General features: G+C 35.4%; 1 protein-coding gene across 2 annotated transcripts in view; it reads right to left on the reverse strand.

Moving 5' to 3' along the window:
* LOC107743627 (RNA-binding protein Nova-1-like) overlaps window positions 1–17269 on the reverse strand; it is a 54853-nt gene extending 37584 nt beyond the window's left edge. Inside the window, exons 1-3 of one of the 2 annotated variants that reach the window (XM_016556959.1) lie at window positions 16604–17269; window positions 11440–11505; window positions 7565–7708 (exon numbers count right to left, since the gene is read on the reverse strand). In XM_016556959.1, coding sequence (XP_016412445.1) covers window positions 7565–7708; window positions 11440–11505; window positions 16604–16760 — 367 coding nt within the window. In that variant the 5' untranslated portion in view covers window positions 16761–17269. The remainder of the gene's footprint in view (window positions 1–7564; window positions 7709–11439; window positions 11506–16603) is intronic. The other variant, XM_016556960.1, reaches the window with a different exon arrangement.
* Window positions 17270–22469: the final 5200 nt, after the last annotated feature.

Genomic DNA, 22469 nt, shown 5'->3' on the forward strand with positions numbered 1-22469 from the left:
GATATTTACATTTGCGATATTTCGATAATTTCGATATATCGTGCAGCCCTACTATCTATCTATCTATCTATCTATGTATATACAGACATTGTTTATATATTATTAGATAAGTATAATATACAACAAAGTGTGTGTATACAGTGTGTGTGTATATACAGTATATATATATATATATATATATATATATACACACACACACACACACATAAAATTATATCTCAGGGAAAAATTTTATTATAAAATATATTTAATTAAATAAAAAAATTTACATTTACATTTTACAACATAAATCATTTCGTTTAGTAAACTATAAATTTAAACATTCGTCCATTAAAAATGTCTATGTGTGTGTAGTGTTAAACAAACTCATTCCAGTTTTACACGGTGCACAGCACTCTTACTTTTGCCATTTTCTTGTTTCTTTCACTCTTGTTTTTTGTCTCTCCATCACCACATACAAACACACACACACACACCTCCTCAGGCAGATGGGAGACCAGCCTGCGCGCCTTCACCTCCCCCCGCACTTGAGGAGCTGTGTCGTCAACAATGTCAAAAGCTTCTATTGTCATTAAGAGTGGCCCACCACTCCTCTTTGTCCTACACAGTTTAAACACATCATTGACCATTCAAACAACTGGATATTCAATCACTCCTCCCCCTTCACTGTGTCATTCCCCTCTCAACTTCTTTACATGTCTGCATCTTTTTGTCCCTGTGTTTCCGAGGGATCAGACATAACTGCACCATTACAAATATCTAAAATCCCTTGATATACAAAGACTCAAACATACACAACTCAGAGTCTAATATGGGCGATGACAAGAGTGTCAGGCGGTAAGCTCAGTGTCATAGAGGTAATTATATAGACCACAGGAAAAACTTACAGACGGAGGGATATTTTTAGCTCTCAAATCCAAGATCTTCCTTGTCCGAATCCACTAGTCCCCACATCGCCCAAGCATGGGACAGTTATTGAGGTCCTAAGCTTTGTGCCCATAAGCTCTCGCCCACTCGGTGCCTGGTCTAATGATGCAGAGTCCGAGGGATGACAGACAGGGAACGCCACTCAGACCTACAGGAATGCTGGATTAAAGGCTCTCAGATCTACAAAATGGTTTACCGTTATCTCATAACTGGCTTCAGTTCTCATGGCTGACATCAGCTCACATGTTTTTCACCGTTTCCATGTGAAACTATTGAAAACAATCATAACGTATTACGTGATGAGAATTGTCCATTACATCAAGCACTATTGTGTGTGAAATGCCTCGGTCTGCATCAACGCTCGCAGATTTCGGAGGAACTGAATCAGTCGATATTCACAAAGCATTTGTGTGAGTGTGTATATTAAATATTTCGAATGATTTGATGATTCTAACACATTTTAAACAGTTTAAGTCAATTCAGCAGATTTTCATGGAATTCAGAAAAAAAGAGGCAGATTACGAGAATATTTTTTGAATGTATATAAAATAATGACTTCATTCAACAATTTCTTCTCTTCCGTGTCAGTCTTCGACGCGTGTTCACGAGAGCACGATGTGTGTGTGTGATGCTGCTGATGCAGGAGCCGGCGTTCTGATGTACAACATCCATCTCTTTGGTTCATCGTCTGTATATTTTGTTATATACTATTAAATAAGGCTGGGCAAAAAAATCCAGTTTAGTGCAAGTCATTCTCTCTGTCGAAATCTTCAGACATGTTTATGAAGACTACGTCAGGTTCTACATCAGAACACCAGCTCCTACGTCAGCAGTAGGGTCAGAAAGCTCTCGGATTTCATCAAAAATATCTTAATTTGTGTTCCGATGATGAACAAAGGTTTTAAAGGTTTGGAGCGACATGAGGGTAAAAAAGTAATGACAGAATTTTCATTTTTGGGTGAACTATTCCTTTAATGGCCAAACAGAAAAATATAACGACCAATGCAATAATTAAAAAATTACAAATATCGGGCAACATATTCCAACTGACATTCTTCTTTGAAGCAAAAAAATCAGATATTTTTAATATTTATCAGTGTTTCTTGTTCATACAGTGAAAGTCAATGGGGTCCAATGTTTTTACACCCCAATGTTCTTCAATATGTCCTCTTTTGTGTTCCTCAGAATAAAGAAAGTCATATAGGTTTGGAATGACATGAGGGTGAGTAAATGACAGAGTTATCCCTTTAATGTAAGTCTGCCTCTTAATGTAGATATGCCTCAGTGTTTCTGAGCTGGGTAAGGGAAATACATTAACATTATGTTACCCACATCCCCTGCCGACACTATTGAATCGAGGTGTAAATTATCAAAATGATTTAGTCAGTGGAAAATCTTTCCTGGGTGGAAAGAGATTGGCTTTTCAAATTTGAAGGGAATGCACCTGCTATTCTCATCATTTTGCATTATGAATTTTATCCTTTATCCTGTCTCTTTGCAGTGGCATGACTGATCAATAGTATTTGTGCTGAGGCCTCATAGAGATGCATTGGAGATGGTGGTTGGACAAGGGGGAGGGCTGGAGTAAAGGACAAGGCACCACTCCCATGATGCAAAAATTGATCCCTGGAATAAATTTGCAGTGTTCTATTAATGGCAGGTCCCTCTGAGGCTTTCTAGCCGCACATTACAGACACAGAAGTACAACACCCAAGAGGAAAGAGGTACAAAAGAGAAGGGGGTAAAGCAGGAAGATACTTTAACAGAAATAATTTACTTTAAAAGAATATACTTACTGTAAGTGCGAACTGAATGTAATGTTTTCAGAAACACAATTTAGTGTTATTTGCATTTATATTAAAAAATATATAATTTAAATTTATATTAAATGCAGTTAGCTGAACTTAAGAATGCTTTTTTTGACATACTTAAGTTGGACTTACAGTATGCAATTTCATAATTACTTCTATTGTCTTTGAAATATGGTTACGTTTACGGACAAATGTACTGACAAGCATTTATGGTAAACTAAAATATACTCGTATGTCATGTATTTAAATATATATGTAACAAAACATTTATGACAAAGTCGCAATTTAGTACATTTAAAATATATTTACTTTAAATGTAATATTAAAGAATACACTACAATTATAACTGCATAACAATTAAGCACACTTCTTTTCACAAGGGTAGACAGAAAGAAAGAAAGAAAGAAGTCAAATTCTGAAGATCTTTCCGACGATCATACCTAATTGAAAGTGCCAGCACGCTAAGTAGGCAACATGCTAATTATATCACAAATGTACTCTGATGTACCATCATCTTCATCATTTTCAAGATCACTGTCTGCACCATCACTCCCATCATCCCCCTCGCTAAGTGTTTCTCTCTATATCGCTCTGTCTATGGTGAGACTCGGGTCAAACTCGCTCTGGAAAGCAAGGCTCTTTTGTACAAGATGGTTTGACTGTGTGAGTCTCAGGCACTGGCTGGCACTGAGGGCTAGCGGCCACAGAAAATGACGTCACATGCCTGAAAAAGAAAACAAAGCCACGGGGATTAAGGGTACCTCGTCTCTCCTCCACAGCCCAGATGACGACTATCCCGCCGTCTCTGACAATAGCGTTTTTACATGCTAGCATTTAGGCTAGCACTTACACATAGCGCTCAATTAATGAAGTTCACAGACAGACTGATTAACAAGCACAAAAATTTGTTGAATCATTAATTAGAATGCACAAGCTTTAAGACATATTGACATTTTAACAGTAGACAATTTCAGTTGGCATTGCCACTAGAATGCTACAAAACAACTTCACCTTCTGAACATAACACTCCTCGAGTGAGAATCTTTCAAGGTTTTTTGACACACTTTTCCACAGGCCAAATCCTAAACACCGCAAAAGTCACATAATTGCTTGCTAACCCGTGCTAACATTTGCTTATTCAGTAGCAATAAAGGCTAACTCTATCATAAAAGTGTCAGCACTCCTTTACAAAAACATACTATGGTGGTACTATAGAACAGTGATTTGAAGGTACTCTGATATATATCATGATATTTACATGGTACTGTGAGCATAAGGTACTTCAAAGTTCAAAAACATGGTATTACCATGGAAAATTTCTGTCCAAAAAGAGTTTTACACAAACTAAAGTATACTAAGACACACATTCCTTATGAAAAGCATCAAATCTTAAAAGTATATTTTTAAAAACTATATAATATAATATAATATTGATTAAAGAAATATTACACTTTATAATAATATCAAATTAAAAGATTTACTTTAAAGTACAGTTTTATTGATATTTTAGCAAACTTTTATTATGCTTTTAAGAAGTTCACTTATTTGATGTGTTGACTAACATACTAAAGACCATGTGAAGTGCTTGTTTTAAATTTTAACAGTAGAGTTTTATTCACTACTGTTTTATTACATATTAAGATGTACAAAATTATGAAAGCACATATAGAAATGTACACAAGTCCTAACTTAGTATGTCAAAAAATGACTCTTATGGTTAACTAGTTGCTTTTAATATAAATATAAATTAATTTGAATACAAAACACATTCATTTAATTTCAAATAACATGCAATTAAGTACTGTTTTTAAAAGTGTGCTAAACAAAACATGACTCGGCTTGAATGAAACAAAGCAACACTAAGGTCATTGCAAATAAAAATGAATTATTTAAGGGAGTAAGGTTGAAGAAAGGGGGCAAGAGAGAGAAAAAAACAAATAAAATAAACACGCAGAAAACTAATTTCTACCCCTAGATATGTAATATTGCAGCTTTTCATCTTTTGGCCACAAAGCTTAGGTCTTAAGCAGATTACACAGCAGACAAATCAGTAGTGTTGATAATGTGTGGGGGGAGGGCCGCATGGCTCTCTGGGTATTAAACACTGAAAAACTGCAATCATGGTGCTGGATTAGGAGTGAGCTTTAATATTGTGCTACATTCTGCTGAAAGGGACAGAGAGGCTGGATGGGGATCAGTGACTTGGACAGGGAAAAGTCAGAATGTACACACACTCAGGAAACCTGAGAGGAAGAGCGCTGGCCAATTATAAAGAAAAAAGGATGATGCAACTCTCTGGACTCGTATCTGAAAACGCTGTGAGAAAAATCAAGCAAGCATTGTGCGTTAAAATGTGACTTTAGTTTTTTTTTTTTCATGCAAATGACTGTGGAGCATAAGTCTTTGAATTAAAGTAGTTTTTTTAGTAATTAAAGGGATAGTTCACACACACACACACACACACACACACACACAATCTCCCATCATTTGTTCACCCTCATGTTGTTGTTTTTTTAACCTATATGACTGTCTTCTGTGGAACACAAAAGAAGATATTTTAAGGAATGTTGAGAAACTGTTTTTGTCTATACAAACAAAGTCAGTGGTTCTAAAACAGCGTTGAACCCCATTGACATTCTTTGTATGGATTTTTTTTTTTTATATATTCTTGTGTCACTGAAAATAGAAATTCATACAGGTTTGAAATGAGATAAGGGTGAGTAAGTGACCAAATTTAAATTTTTGGGTGAACTGTCACTTTAAGTACCTGAGACTTAAAGGGGTCATATGATGTTGCTAAAAAGAACATTATTTTGTGTATTTGGTGTAATGAAATGTGTTTATGCGGTTTAAGGTTCAAAAAACACATTATTTTCCACATACTGTACATTATTGTTTCTCCTATATGCCCCGCCTTTCTGAAACGTGTCGATTTTTACAAAGCTCATCGGTCAGAAAAAGCGAGGTGTGCTGTGATTGGCCAGCTATCCAGTGCATTGTGATTGGGTGTGGCTGACTCTTAACTTTTATAAAGAATATCTCTTTGGATTTGAGACTTTAGTCTTTGCAACTTTACAGATCTTTTTTATGCACCAAGAGCTTGTAACACTCCAAAGAGAAAGGAAAAATTTAAATCGCATCATATGACCCCTTTAACTGTAGCATCCCGAATTTGCATGCTAGTTAATAAAAACGACAACATATAAACTACATTTAACTTTACATCATTTAAAGGGGAAGTTCAATGAAAAATTCAAATTCTGTACATTTCATTTCTGAATGATTCTCTTTTTTTCTGTGGAACACAAAAATATAATTTAAAAATGTTTCAATTGTTTTTGTCCATTAAAAATAATTAGACCCTATTGACTTTCTTTGCATGGACAAAAATATTTTTGAAAACATTTCATTTTGTATTACACAGAAGAAGAAAGTCATACAGGTTTGTAATGACATGAGAGTGAGTAAATGATGACAGCATTGTCATTTTTAGGTGAACTATGCTTAAGTAGTGGCCACTTAACTGTAAGATCCAGTTTATGTTCTGAAATTGCATGAATTTGCATGCTAGTTAATAAAAATGACAACATATAAACTACATTTAACTTAATAGTCTCTTATTGTGTCTTTAAGATGGAACAGTGTACTTCACAGATGCAAGGTCATTGTAAAACATGGCTGTTCCCCAATAAATGCTGCAGGAGCTATATTTAGAGCGAAGACAACTAATAAATCCGTTCTGCAGAAATAATGGATGTCTCTGGCCAGCGCTGCTTTGTCCAAAATTAAATGCCAGCTCAGCTTCTATCACAAATGGTATCTTCAGAGACATGATGTACTTCTTTAAATGGTTTAGCGATTTAGATATACCAGACACTTCTCCCTTAACCGGCTAAAACGTTCCCTCCTTCCCCACCATGAGAGCAGCACAGCAGGTGGATCTTTTGACTCGCACCCAAGGAAAAGCTCAAACTAATTTCCATACAGATGCCCCCTTCACTGGAGAGGAAGAACCCCCCATTAAGCACTCGAACAACCTAGCACAGCACCGGTGACTATTCCCCTACGTTCCTCTCCCTTAATTCAGTAGCCATCGCAACCCCCCTGCTCTAGACATTGGAGCACACAAGGTTGCCAAAACCAATGAAAGGGGGGTGGGTAGGAGGTGTCTTGCATTTGGCATCTGCCATGGCTGGCCATCGCTCTGTGCTCCACATCCCAAGGGGAATGGGATAGAGGTGCCCTGTTGGACGTGCCAACGATGGAAGGATGAGCAAATCGCACAAAGCCCTTTCAAGTAAGAGCCCAGAAGCCCCCCGCCGTTTCTCGTTTCCTCTGTGTCACTCCATCCCTAAAAACATCTGAAAGAATTCCAACACACACGAACACAAAACATGCCTCTTTTTCCTCTCTAAATATAAACATTACTAGAAGGGAACCATTCAAACATTGCATCGGCATTTATTTACGCTCTGAACTTACTTACATAAGTTGTACTTGCTGCTTTGTGAGTCTCTCGGCTCTTTGTCCCCACTTGATCTGGCACTCTTTGCAACCTGAGCTCTGATAAAGGCCATATGGTGTGGCCGCAAGCCCAAAGGTGACAGCGCCCCATATGATTCTCATTAAGAACGAGTCGCAGTGACTTTGGGAACGAGGTACCTTTGGTAATGTATTAGCATAGACTAATAACATGGGTTAATTAAGATATAATATAATCCAGGTGCTTTGAAATGTGTGCTTTTTAATGACTGGATGGTGGTGCAGTAAACAAGAGGGGGTTGACAAGGGTTCCCTTCAAAACTTTCTGGAATTAGGAGACTTACCCGGGTAGAAGTCTTTGGATTTGGACAGCTTGATGGTGGCCCCTGTCTCTTTCTGTAGCTGGACAATAGTCTGACCACCCTTGCCAATAATGGAGCCTGCGGCGTAGCTTGGAATCAGAACCTTCAAGAAATATTCGCCTTCCTCTGGAAACAGAAAAAGAGAGAAAAAATGAACTCTGCAATAGATTTACACTTTTTTTGACACATACAATAAATATATATATATATATATATATATATATATATAAACATACAATAAATAAATATATACACGACAGATTTTAATACAATTTTCTGTAATCTAACATTTATACTACTACTACTATTACTAATAATGATCAATTTACAATAGATTTAAATATTATTTTTCTGTAATTTAACATGTAAATTAATTATTTAAATAAATACATATTTGCAACAGATTTAAATAAACATTTTCTGCAATCTAATAAGTACAACTATTATTATTATTATAAATATTATATAAATTTTTCTGTAATCTGACATCTTCATTTATTTTATGCATTTTTGCTTACTCTTAAATGCATAAAACTACTTTTGTAGACATACATACATTACTACAATAACTAAAGTTTTAATTACATTTTTTAATGGATGAATGTGAGCAGGGAGAGTGAAGAAAAAGCAGCCAACAAGTGTTCAGGATACATGGGAACGTCTTTAATAATATATACAGTTTAAAAAGCATCCCAGGTGGCACCTCATGAAGCTGGTTGAATGCCCAGAGTGTAATCTAGCAAATGGTGGCAATTTAAGCAAGCTAAAATAAAAGATAAGTTAACATTTTTGGCCACTAAATACGTCACATGCTTCAATTTGTGCTACATCACAGATTTTATGGCTTCCTATTATTATTAAATGTAGAATAAACTGATAAAGATTGAGGAGGTGTGTCCAATTTTTTTAATTTTAGCGCATATAAAATATGGCCGCACAATGCATAGATTCACATTCTTGCTAAATGCCTTAAATGCCTGACTTATGAGAAAACGCACATCTAGATCTTATCTAAGAGGCGATCAGAGAAGGCAGCTATAAATAAAAGTCAAGTTGAAATACTACCAGCAAAGAACTACAAGACCACTATAATAAGATCAGTGGACTTAACGAGTAGTAATTAACGCTGAACCACAAGTATTAACGCTTAAGTTAAGGAGGGCCGATAACAGTCAAGAGCAGAACATAAACGGAACAAGAAAATTGCAAGTTATGTAAGTAGGAAAGATCCGGGATGAGGGTACATTTTGTTAAACACGTCAATCAAAGTAAGTGCAAGAGAAGGTGAATTTGAAAAGACGTATTAAGAGACTCACATTCTATGTAACTGGCAAGCTAGACATTGTAAAGGAGCCATTTATAGCAAATGAATAGTAAGGTGCATATAATATAGCACAAGACATCCTGATTTCACTTCCCTCTTGAGAAAGGTCAGCAAAGGTTTTCCTGAAAGTGGAGCAGTGGTGGGGCAGTAAAGTGCCTCATCTATTGTTGGGCTCTACCTGGCTGCTGCATATCCAGGTCAGCAGAAGCACAGTACATGGTCCCTTCACCGTGACTTTAACATGACATTGTATCCTTCTGCCTGGGCCGCTTGGGTACGCGCTTAATATTCCACCACAATTAATCTGTGTCGGCTCCCAGAAGACGGCCGCTTTAGATTAGATTGTTATTCTGGAGAAGTAGTTTATCTTGTCAAGCTAGGCTGATGGCTAGGCTAAGCTACATGCACTTGCAGCCTAACACTGATAATTGGGTAAAAATGAAAGAGACTACTGGACAGAGTATTAATGTCAGAGTGCAGCTGGAAAAACAAATGAGCTAACAATGGCAATGACGACAATGTCTTGGTTGAAGGCCCGACTTAACTGCATCAGTGGCAAAGTAATGACACATGTCTGTAGTTATGTGTGAACCAAATTAAGAGAAGTGTTAGCTTTCTGTTAACAAGATGAACGTGACAGATCAGATTGTTTAGAGCAGGAAATCATAGAGAGGGTTAGTAGTGATATAGTAGATATTATAGATACGGTTCAAATTCATTGTTCACCTTATAGCATTTAAAAACTGCCCTTTTTTCTTTTGTGGTGCACAAAAGGAGTAAATTTGATTAATGAAATAATCTGACTTTACCACGTATTTACAATGAATGGGAATTAGAGCTTTCTGATAAACCATTCAAGTAGTCAATACGACTCGTGTGCAGGATTGTGTGGTGAATTGAGCAAAATTGAACTCGTAATTGTCACTGAGCTAGTAAGCGTTGTCAGCAGATCATGGATTCAGTGAGTTGAACTCAAGTCTGATTCATGAATGAATCATTCACACTGGTTTTGTGATGTGGATCAGCTGATTCATGGAAAAGATCTGACTCAACAGATTGATTCTTCATGATTCAGCCATAATTTAAACCTGCAAATGTCAAACACACGTCAACATTTTCAATGCATTATGACTTCATTTATATCTGTTTCTCATACAAAACTACTGTGTGACTTCAGAATACTTCAGATATAATGCACAAGTCGTATGGACCACTTTTATGATACTTTCATGGTGCTTTTTTGTCATTTTGTGGATTCACAGTCACCATTCACTTTTATTATATTAAATAGAGTGGTCTGAATATTCTTAAAACAATTTGTATTTCACTGAATTAAGTCATACAGGTTTGGAATGACATGAGAGTGAGTTTCATTTATAGGTGAATTACCTCTTTAAAGGGAAAGTTCACCTAAAAATGAAAATTCTGTCATTATTTACTCACCCTCAAACAAACTATGAATTTCTTTCTTCTGTTGAACATAAAAAAAAGATAATTTGAAGAATGTGAGTAACCAATCTGTTTCTGGTACCCATTTGACTTCCATGGTATTTTTTTTCCAAGTCAGTGAGGACCAGCCATATTTTGAACATTCTAAAATACGTTTAAAATATATTCTAAAATATATTCTTTTATGTATAACAGAAGAAGAAAATCATACAGGTTTGGAACAACTTGAGAGAGAATAAATGATGACAGTATTTTCATTTTTGAGTGAATTATCCCTTTAACAGTAAGGAATGGTATAATTTTAACAATGTTTAAGTCTTCTTGAAGTAATCTCATTAGAATCACAGGCCAATTGATCTGGATGTGTAATGAAGTGGATCTCTAACTAAACAAGTATAGTCTCATATTTAGCCAGAATAGTTGTACTGGATGCCACCAGATTATGAATTGCATAAACAACAAGGGAATAATGGAGGTTACTGTGACACAAATAAATGTACTCAGAACTGGGTTCGCAGACACCTCTAAATGACAAATCCTGATTTTTCACTCACATACTAAAAATTGCCGTTGTTTTCGCACTTCATAAACAGGCGGTTCAAACTGTGTCTACAGAACACTACAGATACATGCTTTTCTGCAATGACCCAGATTTCTCACTGAGCTAAGACTGTCCTCCTTTTGATTTGGATGAGTCTAAATTTAACCTTGATTAATATGGTGCAGGGTTCATAAATAATGTGTATCATGCATACATAAGTATTCTCTCTTCAAAAGCATCTAACAAAAGTCTGTCATGAATTGGATCAAGAGGCTGCGTCCAGACTGGCTATAATTGACATTATCTACTCTAATTAATGTAACACATGATATTATGTTAAGCATCATATTTTCATAACAATATTGGGCTGTTTTGAAGGTTACACATTTTACTTTGTTAATTATGAGCAGCAAAATATAACAAAGCATTATGGTGGTTATGCAGTGAAAAAGAAAGAAAGAAACAGCACAGAGTTAAAGGTAGACTCTGGTTTGCAGACAACAAAATCTGTATGTAATTTTTGCAGAAAATTAAACAAATTACCGTGAAATCCGACAAAATCTGATGATGAAAATGGTGGATCATGGATGGCCGCTTGGTTGCATCTCTCTAAAAGAATGCGAATGAGAAAATTAATCTTTGTGGAAATGTCAGATAGAAAAACAAAACAAGGTGAAGTACAGAACAATGACAGAGTCCACCTTTAAACCGAGAATCAAGAACATACCTGTGAATGTTGATGTCATGTATAAAGATACAGGATGAAGTAATAATGAACTTTATAGCAATGACTTCTTGGTTTCCAATCATTTTCACAATTATTTTAAATCAAACATGGCCTGATGACATTGTTCAATGAATAATACATTCAGTAATTTGCTCTGAATTAAAAGACTATTCCAGGTTCAATACAAGTTAAACTCAATCGACAGCACTTGTGGCATAATGTTCATTACAACAAAATTTTTTTATTAATTTGTACTTATGCTTCATTTTCTTTAAACAAAGCAAATTACAGTAAGGCACTTACAATGGAAATAAATGGGGGCCAATCTGTAAACACTGTTCCAGTAGTTTCAGTCACAAGATGTAAACAATATGTGTTAATGTGATTTTAGAGCAACTAACCTCTTCTGTGGAAAGTTATATCCAGGTTTACAACATGACAACGTAACACAAAGCCCTAAAATGGCCATAAACATGACAAGAACAGCTCAAATAATACACAAGAATTAACAGAACAATTAAAGAGCTTTTGTAAATTTTGAAGCCTCGTGTTTCTGCTTTTAAATCCTCTGAATATTAGCCTCATTCACTTCCATCATAAGTGTTTCACCATACCCTTAATATTTCAGTTTTTTTTTTAAAATGAGGGACAAGTCGATTTTATTTTTTCATTTAAATTTTTTTTTTTTGAGGTAATCTACATTATGCCACAAATGCCGTTGACTGAGCTTAACTTGTAATGGACTAATGAACCCAGAATATTCCTAGTAAACCTACAGTATAAACCAAAATCAGTTTTGTTTCAAAAGACGTTCTCAGTTTCTTCTCTTCTAAAACATGGAGCATCTACAGCCCGAGTTTGAGTTGGATCAAACTTATTTCCTGTCACTTGTCAACACAAAGCCCTTGGCTGAGAAAAATCAGTGGATTACACTACACGCATATCCGTAACAGTGCCTTTGAGGGAAACGAGTCCCTCCCATTGTGCTACACCAGGAACAAAACAAAAACAAGTTGGTAGTACGCTGTTATTTTCCCCTTCAGTCTACTTAATATCTTAATAAGCCCTGTCTTGTGTGTACATCTATATGATTACATGCATCGCACTCACTGAGAAGTCAGAATAATTAATAAAAAAGCCCAAATGGGTATTACTCATAATAAGCCAGTGGTTGTAAACACAAATCATTGGTTGCTAGAGGCTCCCAAGACAGCTGTGGTTCAGAATAAGCAACATCCGCTTGAGGATTGAAGGTTCCTGTGGGTTTATGTTGGGGGCCTTAAAAAAACAGGCACAAAGCAATAAAGCTACGAACACTTTGATTCTTCTTTCTTGTATGCATTGTAGATTTATACAATGCATTCAAGATTTCAGATTCATAATTGGGTTACATAGCATTTGTGCTTAAGTACAACAAACATACATCTAATATTAGTGGAGTGATGAAAGGACCACTTTTCCTGCGCGGCTGTCCAAGCAACTGCCTGACCAAAATGGCTTCCGATATAAACATTGCACTCGGAATAAAACATACTACTCGCTTTCTGTCGCACGTGAGAGAAAGCAGCATGCTTTGTTCTATCAAGCGTGAAGGCTCGAGGAGAAGCTTTAGCATTGCTTCTTTCATTCATCTCATCCATATTCATCTCAGGTCCCATCCTCCATTCCACGGCAGACGAGCTGAGAGAGGCGAGCAAATCATCCAATATGGGGCCGCCTTTTACAACGCCCTCCCAAATCCTCGCCATCCTGCATGAGATTTTTTTTTCTTTGACGCAGTGCATTATAGAAAAAAACGAAGCAGCGCCCCCTTCGTGATCGTACGGTGATCAATAGAAAGAGCGTTGCTTGGATAATCAATGACTTGCTGCTATTGAGGGGAAATGAGAGAGATGGACTCGGGGAGGAAGAAGTAACGATCGCCCCGACCCAGAACCGTGATTAGAGGCGAAACAAACAAACGATGGGGGAGCAGAATGCAGCGCACCCTAAATGTATTTCTGCTGAGCCTATCAAAAACAGCCGTAGCAAAAACCTGTGCGCTTAATCTGAAAACCGGTGGGAGTATTGCATTGTAGGATGTGAGTGAACGAGGTGGGCGACAGCGACGATTCGGTTATTGGTCCCCATATAAATGTCTGAGGGGGTGGAGGTGAATCTTCAAACACAGCTGGCAAATCATGTTTATGTAACAACCCTTTCTAAGACAGATCCTGCATCTATTTTCTCATCCTGCGGGCAGAAATGCACAAGCAAGAGAATCTAAAAAAAAGGCTAGTCACAAATTCAGTGCCGAGCAGCAACCGAAAATGTCTTTATATAGTAAAAACAACACAGGATCGTACACACACACACTTCCACGCTTTCTTCTAGCCTTAGAGGGTCACAGTCCCCTCACGCCGTCCAGCTAGAACATCTGTATCCCCTAAAACAACCTGTACTGTGCCAGTCCATCCATTTACAAAATTAAAACATTACATCTTATGAGACAGCTCGGGAACGTGGAGAGAGGCTCTTTGGTGAACTTGAAGTCGAAGACTTAACGATCAATTGGCAGGAAAATGATTCTTGGTTTTAAGCCAATTGACTTTCATCTTAATGCCTGTAACTTTGTTTTTCAGGCAGCCTTTAAAATGCAATCATTTGTCATCCACATCATGATTTAATCCAATAAATAAAGAGTTAAAACAATATGCAAGTCAAACTAAATATGATACTAATCCAAAAAGTATGTAAACACCAAGTCAAAGACAGTAAATGTTATAAGAAAACAAATTAGACATAATATTGTCGTAGGACTGGATCCTTAGTTTCATCTCAAAAACGGTCCCAAAAACTACATAAATGGTTCAGATTCACACTAACTTGGCCGATAATCTGCCTGTGTAACGTCTTGTGTTTAACTATAAACCACAAAGCTGAAACTACGGGTACATGTTGACCCTAAACAGATTCAACCATGTTAATACATGCCATATTTTTTCAACTCTTTTAATATAAATGGGAAAAACTAGAACATTCCCTTCCACATATGTATCTATGTCTTATCAACTCTTAGAGATACAAAATACTAAATTAATAATTTTTTAAAAATCAGCATTTCTATTTTGTAATTTTCCAGAGAGCCATTTAAGTAAATAAATATGGATGAATTAGTATAAATATAGACGCTTATATAGAGCAATAGTGTCATATTATAATACTAAAATGACTGTGTTGTAATATTAATACATCCTTCTATACTACTGTAGTTATATGTATTTTAAATAAACTGGAATCAATTAATTGAGTATTTAAATAGAATCAAGGCTCCTACAGCTTTTGACCAGTTAAATTTTACACTACTTAACTGGCTAAGGGTTTCAATCATTTTATAGAGATTGCATGCACAGAGAGCAATTATATAATTTAATAGCTAAACATAACAACAGAAAATTGTGTATTACCAATAGAAAATTCCATCTTTCCATGACATTTCAAGATTTTACGAATTTCTTTGACATTTTCAGGCCTGGAAATGACAATATTAAAATTTCCAGATTCCCTTCCATAACTCTGGAAACCCCATAGAATAATTCCTCTTGGCAAACAAATTCCGGTGAAGCCCAGATCTCTTAAGCATCAAAGTCTTTTCATTTGAGAAAATGGATCTGCAGGTTATGCCTCCCACGAGTCCAGCATGCTTCTTCTGACTGACAATTCATAACGCTTTCTGCATCGATTCTTTCACATGTAAACATCCGCCAATCACTTCATTTATGCTCCATGATTAACCCTTTAACTGTAACTACAAACACTTATTTTACTGGAAAAAACCTTTAGCAGGTGAAATAAATTGTTCTTGCACTTCTATTTTAATTCTGACCTTTATTGAATATAAATATTGACCGCAGATATATTGCCTAGGCTAATATTTCTAATATGAAGATGTTTCTTCTTCTCTACCTTTAATGTGAGGAAGTTCAAAAAGACCCAAATAAGATGGTATCCTGCAAAATGACACTAAAGGTGGGAATTTAACCATCACAGATCAGAAAAATAATGGTTTTACATGATTAACCTGCTACCAAACTAAGATCTACCAATCGGCTAAAACACTTAAAGGTTAAGGAATACATGCATATTTTGTTTTTAACTGATTAATTACATGACTAGCCTAACAGTTTAGCAGACAATTGTAGTGCACACGAGACTTCTGCATCTGCCGGAATGCATAATAAACAAACAAGCATGGGTCCAGTATAAACAATAGACTACAGTAAAAAAAAATTGAAGGTATAGTGCACGTCGGAGCACAGAAATGTCGAATATCAGTGATGCAGGTGAAGCACGCATACAGAACATTTCAGGCTTTTACTTAATTTTTGAGTATCATGTTATAGTAAATCTTAAAGTGCAAGTGGTATAATAATTTTTAACACTATCATTATACATCTCATAAAAAATATTCTAATCGTTTATCATTCATAACTTTATTTTTCAGGGCCAAATTTCAAAATAAAAGATTATACGTTAGATTCAAAGCACAAGATCATAACGCAAGGTCATCTGCGGTGATAGCAAGGATGCGTAAACGCAACGAGCCATGTTTTTTAATGTTTTGGTACGCGCTCATAATATTAGCCTATATATATTTAGGAATACACAGCCGCTTTATTCCATACATAAGCCGTTAATTTAGGAATACTGAGGATGTGTTTGATAAACGACTATCGTAGGTGCGTAAGACTAGACGCAACCACCAATTCTGGGCCACTTAAAATGGACGCGAACTGTAAATATGAATATAATCCCAGATGCACATGTCTGGTGAAGCATGACCGCGTTAGATGGTGAGACGCTCCGTGGAAAGCGAAAATGAACCTGCCATGAACGATTAGGCTACACTTTCGTGGATTTACATCAAAGCACTTGTCTTTGGGAAGAGTCGCTAATTCATTGGCAAGTGAGTTGCCTATCTAGATAACGTTTGGGTCTTACCTCCTGTGTTTGTGCGTTTGGTGCTGCTGGCCTCCGTTGGGGTCTCCAGGGGTCTTTTGCGGGAATCGGGGGGATCAGACTCCATGTGCGGCTGCTGATTGTGATGATGCGGATTGGAGAAAATCCCGTTTTGCTGCACTGCCCCACCGGCCATCATTTTTTATAAAGAAGCTTTAGGCTCGCTCTCGTTCTCCCTAGACGCGATACGCAGATATGGTCGTTTCTAAATGTGAAACCACGATGAATGTTTGGGGTGCGTCGATCCTCCGTAGCAGCCTAGATACAGAACGAAAGACGCATCGATATCCAGTAGCTCGATTATGCTCAGGCTGCACTGATATTAATAAGAAGTGATGTGGGGAAACGTCCTCACTCGTGGCTTGCGATGGCGCTCTCCTGCTGGAAACAATGTATGACCTCAGTGGTCAGCAGAACTCAAAAGATTCACTGCTAAAAACTGGGAAGATGTGCGCGGATAATAAATAGCAACGGGAAATGTACAAGATGCGAGAGACAAAAACAGCGGATCCCGCATGCAGGCCAAACCCTGCAGATAGAGCTGGATGGACGAGCGCTTGGAGGAGATGCGATGTTTTTGTAGGCTCTGACTCGGAGATGCTGCAGTCTTGCTTTCAGAGCATCTTTGCGCGTTTCTGCTGGAGCTCAGGGCAGTGGGTGACGTCATGTGGAGCCGAGACCGCGGCTGTCAAATGTGGAGAAGCAGACACGCCCACCTCGAACTGTGATTGGTCGAGGTTTGATTTTTCTCCGGCAAAGCGATGTATAAATCCTGCTTGTCACATGACAATACAGGAGGTGGCGGCGGTGATGAAAATGCGAGAGCATCATTGTAAAATAGGCGCAGGGATGTAAAAAATAAAAATGCGCAGCTCGTCTCTGTCTAATCCAGAATTATACGACAGTATATTTTTATTATTAGGCAATAATAATTATAATATTATTATAATGATTATTATTGTTATGTGATTTGTACTTTTATTTATTATTATTATTATTGTATTGTAAATTTTTGTCATTTTATTTATTTATTAATAGAAGTAGTAGTACATTTATTTATTTATTTATTTTAATTTTTATGCCTTTTATTATTACTTAATACTATAAATTACAATTACATACAAAATAAACAATAATACGATTTAATTTATATAATTTTAGTAGTAGTAGTAGTAGTAGTAGTAGTACATTTAATTAATTTATTATTATTAATGCAATAATATTCATATAAAATGGCAAATTATTATTTTTTTTTTTTTTCATTTTTATGCCATTTTATTATTACTTAATAATAATAATCATAATCATATAAATACAATATAATTACAATTACATACAAAATTAAACAACATTTAATTTATATCATTTTATTTTTACTATTATTAGTAGTAGAAGTAGTATTACATTTAACAATTTAATTTATTATTATCATCATTATTATTATTATTAATGCAGTAATATTAATAATTGACAAATTAAACAATAATAACATTACTGTAATTTTATTATTTATTATTATGCATTTTGTAATTGTATTATTGTTATTTAATAATAATAATAATAATAATACAGTAATAATAAGTAAATTAAATACAAACAATTACATAAACAATAACATTTATGTAATTTTTAGGCCTGCAAAACCATTAATCGTGATTAATCGCATTCAAAATAAAAGTTTGTTTACATACTATATGTGTGTGTGTACTGTGTATATTTATTATGTATATATAAATACACACATATATATGTGTGTATATAAATATTTTATATATAAATTTTACATATTTTTTCTAAATATATACATATATGTGTGTGTATTTATATATACATAATAAATATACATAGTACACACACATATAGTATGTAAACAAATGCTTTATTTTGAATGCAATTAATTGCGATCAATCATTTTGCAGCCCAAGTAATTTTACTTTTATTATAAGAAGTAGTAGTAGTATTACATTTAACAATTTAATTTAAGATGATGATGATGATAATGTTGATGATTAATGCAGTATTTTAACTTAAAACTGTATTTAAATTACTAATAAAAACTTAATTGTTTAAAATACTTTTAAATTGAATATAAATACATATTAAATGGATGGACGCAAAGATGTTGTTCTATAGTGAAAATTTTTTTTACAGTACAGTGTCCTCAGTGCCCATTAAGACTCTCTGTATCCTCTTGTCACACACACTCCTCCTGTGTCAAAACAGGGCCAGAGGCGAGCACTTCTCTTATTCCAGATTCGCATCAAGGTGATGCTGCGCCGTCTACTGCATGCACACAAAGAGCCACCTCACGCAATTCACATTTCTGTGGAAAAACTCAGCAGTGCGCCAGTGTCATCCGAAATACATAGGCCTATGCTCAGTTTGATGTGGCAAACCGATACTGAGACATTTGGCTCCTATTTACTGGGGGAAAATTGAGCAAAATAAATGTCTATAAAACACTTGTTTTCTTTGAGTCCAGCCATCCATGAAATGCAATCAATGTGAAACAATCAAAGTCAGTTGCATTGTTTATTCTACCCGTCGCATTCTAGAAAAGCTCATTACTCATGAAATAAAATGGGTGATTATTTTATTTAGACCACAAAAGCTTCAGTAATGTGAGAATTATGATACATGATGCTATTGCTTAAAAATGGAGTATGCTTCCATGGATCTGCAATCAAATACAGGCCTGATAGTGTGGGATTGGGGAAATAGTCAGATTAGAATTATTTAGCATCTTCACATACAATATATATTTTTTATCTGGTGTTTATCGGTGTAACATTTAACTGATACAAGTAGATGCTGTGGATAAAAAATTACCTCAGAGAACCTGCATAAACTGAATAAAATGCAAATATTTAGTTTATTCTATACTCATTCTTGCAAAACAAACAAACAAATTGTTATTTTCAGAATTTATTATGTAAAATATAATATTATATAAACAATTTACATATATTACATATTTGTAATATTTAACTCTTTTTTTTTCATTTTTGTATTTATTTTCCGTGTAGAATAAATACACCATATATATGCACCCAATCTGACAAAAATAATAGACTTCATTAGTCCATATTTACATACCATGAAAGCTTGTAGCAAAACAAAAATCAGGTTCTGTTTGCCAACGCATTGCATGCAAATATTAATTTCAGACAGATGGCGGTGGCTAAAGCTCTCCATTCCTGCAATATGGGTTTATGAGCTTTCACATAAACCCGTGCAGTTTTCCCCCCTCTGTCACACTGGTGAAAGGGTGATATCTGGTCGAGGATGACTTTCAATGCATAACACCCTCCCCCACTCTACACACATTGTTTGAAGAGGGGACCCCATCTGTCCCCTTCTCCATAAGAGCACCCGCACTATTGTTTCTGCAACTAACACAGAAAAACCTTAAGAATTGGCCGGACTGGGCAACATCTGGCATTGAATTCCACATTTATTTATGAGCAACAACATGGCACTATGCAGGTTTAAAAGGAGACAAATGTATTTGATAATTCATCTGGCACAAACTGCCTTTTTTGGAATCATTATCAAGTTGTTTTTACAAATAAACAACTACTAATAAACCCAATGAGGAGGCTGAGTTACTCCCTAACCATTGTTAATATCTGCCTTGGCTAGAAAAAAAAAAAAGTGAATTATTGTTTGCCAGATTGGGTGAATTTCAAACCATGTCTCTTCATTGTTGGATATTAAATTAAATGCTATTTAAATTCATTTTCATTCTATAACATGGCTTTACAATTCATTCGCATTTCAGTTATCTTGCATACACAGTATTTCGATATGTGAGATGAATCTTTCCCCAGTTCCTAGCATTAAAACATCAGAATAGCAAGGATAAAAAATACCATAAGAAACAAAAGACATAAACAAGAGTCTCCATCTTGTGGGTGAATTATGGAAGCAGTCGAAGAGACTGAGAAGAGCTATTTCTTTGTCTGGTGTTACCTGCCAAAAATTAAGATTACAAAAAAAGACTGCAGAGATGACAAAAACAATAACTTTAAATACACATCTAACAATTGATTTTTATATAAATATTGTTATTCAGTCCTCAAAGCTCTTCATATTTTGATGCCTCCTTATGAACTACAACACAACAGCACTGTTAAAATATAGGCTATAGTTATTGTTACATATCAGTATTCATTAACAGCATGCGCACTATAAAAAAGTGTTCTTGGAATTAATAATAAAACTATTAATAAACGTTGTATGCACTCAAGGCAATGCAGCTGTGGAGGTTACGCAAGGTTACTGTCCTCTTGTGGCAAAACCTAAATCACATTTCATTTGGATCTTTCACGTGATTTACAGCCACTAGAGTGCAGCAGTCTCACAACGTCGCTTTTTTTATTTTTATTTCTTCATTCCCTTCTTTTTATGATAATAAAGCTAGTTAATTTCGATTGCAATGTGAAAATATTACATGCATATTCAGCAATAACAAAAAAAAGTCCCTTTTTCAGGATACTGTAGGCTATTTTAAAGATACAGTATCCAAATCCAGATAGCTTACAGATCAGATTTATTGGAGAGGGTTTAAACAATAATTTTTATACTTGTACAATGAACTAAAAAATCTTATTACACATGCACCCATGGAACTGTCCTTAAGACACTTACGGTTTACAGGTGGTAGGCAATAAAGGTCACAGTTATAACTGTTATGTCCATAATGGAAGACGACTAAACAGTTTTAGGTAGATAGGAAGGACAGCTGATCATCCTTGCATTGGTAAACCACTTGATGTGCCTCCCCAGATGTGTTCAAGAACTTGCAAATGTCTTGGTGGATCAGTGGGAAAACATCCATAGGCGGAGGACGAACCAACTCCAGGGTAAGGCTACAAGTATCATAATATTAGTGCACTCAATTCACTATGCACATCATAAACCCGTCTTCTTAGGCAATTACCAGATATGGGTGTCATGTCATTAAACATTTTAAATTGAATGTGATCACAATTTAATAAAAACATTGTAAGTTACTAATTATTACGGTTTCAATTCCATGGTTATTCAGACAGCGAGTACGTGGAACTGTCCTTAAGACACTTACGGTTTACAGGTGGTAGGCAATAAAGGTCACAGTTATAACTGTTATGTCCATAATGGAAGACGACTAAACAGTTTTAGGTAGATAGGAAGGACAGCTGATCATCCTTGCATTGGTAAACCACTTGATGTGCCTCCCCAGATGTGTTCAAGAACCATAAGGACAAATACTTTAGCAAGACTAATTAACAATGATGCTTGATACATCAGTATCTTAGGTTTGACTCCCGTGTAGGGAACACACTGAAAAAGCATTTACCATGAAACATTTGTAAACCACATGCAAGACATTTATTTATTTTATTTAATTAAAAACATTTTTTTGTTCTTTATCAAGTTTATGAAATACTGCAAACTGAAATGTGGTCCCAAACTAGTTAATCCCTACTTAGTGACCAAATTAATTAAGACTAAATGTCCTACCCTGTTACCATACCTAGTGTTGTTTTCCATTTAAATTAGACGTTTATTGCTTAAAAAACTGCAAAAAAGTACAAAACCTATGTAAAATTAACAGATAATAAAACAGATCATATTAAATTCTGTTTGACAACATAAAGTTGACAATCGACTTAAGAACCTCCTCCTGCTAAATTTTTGTTTTAGCTTTAAAATGTCAGCACGGATACATTTGAAATAAGTTTCCTTATTTGTAAATAATTGTTTTATTTTTGACGTTTCTTTTTATGTTTCTTTTACGTTTTTTATGAGCATATGTTTAACAATGATAATGCCTGTTTGTTATTTAAAGAAAAAAATCTCACTT

The sequence above is a fragment of the Sinocyclocheilus rhinocerous genome, unplaced genomic scaffold, assembly GCF_001515625.1.
Source record: "Sinocyclocheilus rhinocerous isolate Xijiao unplaced genomic scaffold, SAMN03320098_v1.1 scaffold166, whole genome shotgun sequence".
Taxonomy (NCBI): domain Eukaryota; kingdom Metazoa; phylum Chordata; class Actinopteri; order Cypriniformes; family Cyprinidae; genus Sinocyclocheilus; species Sinocyclocheilus rhinocerous.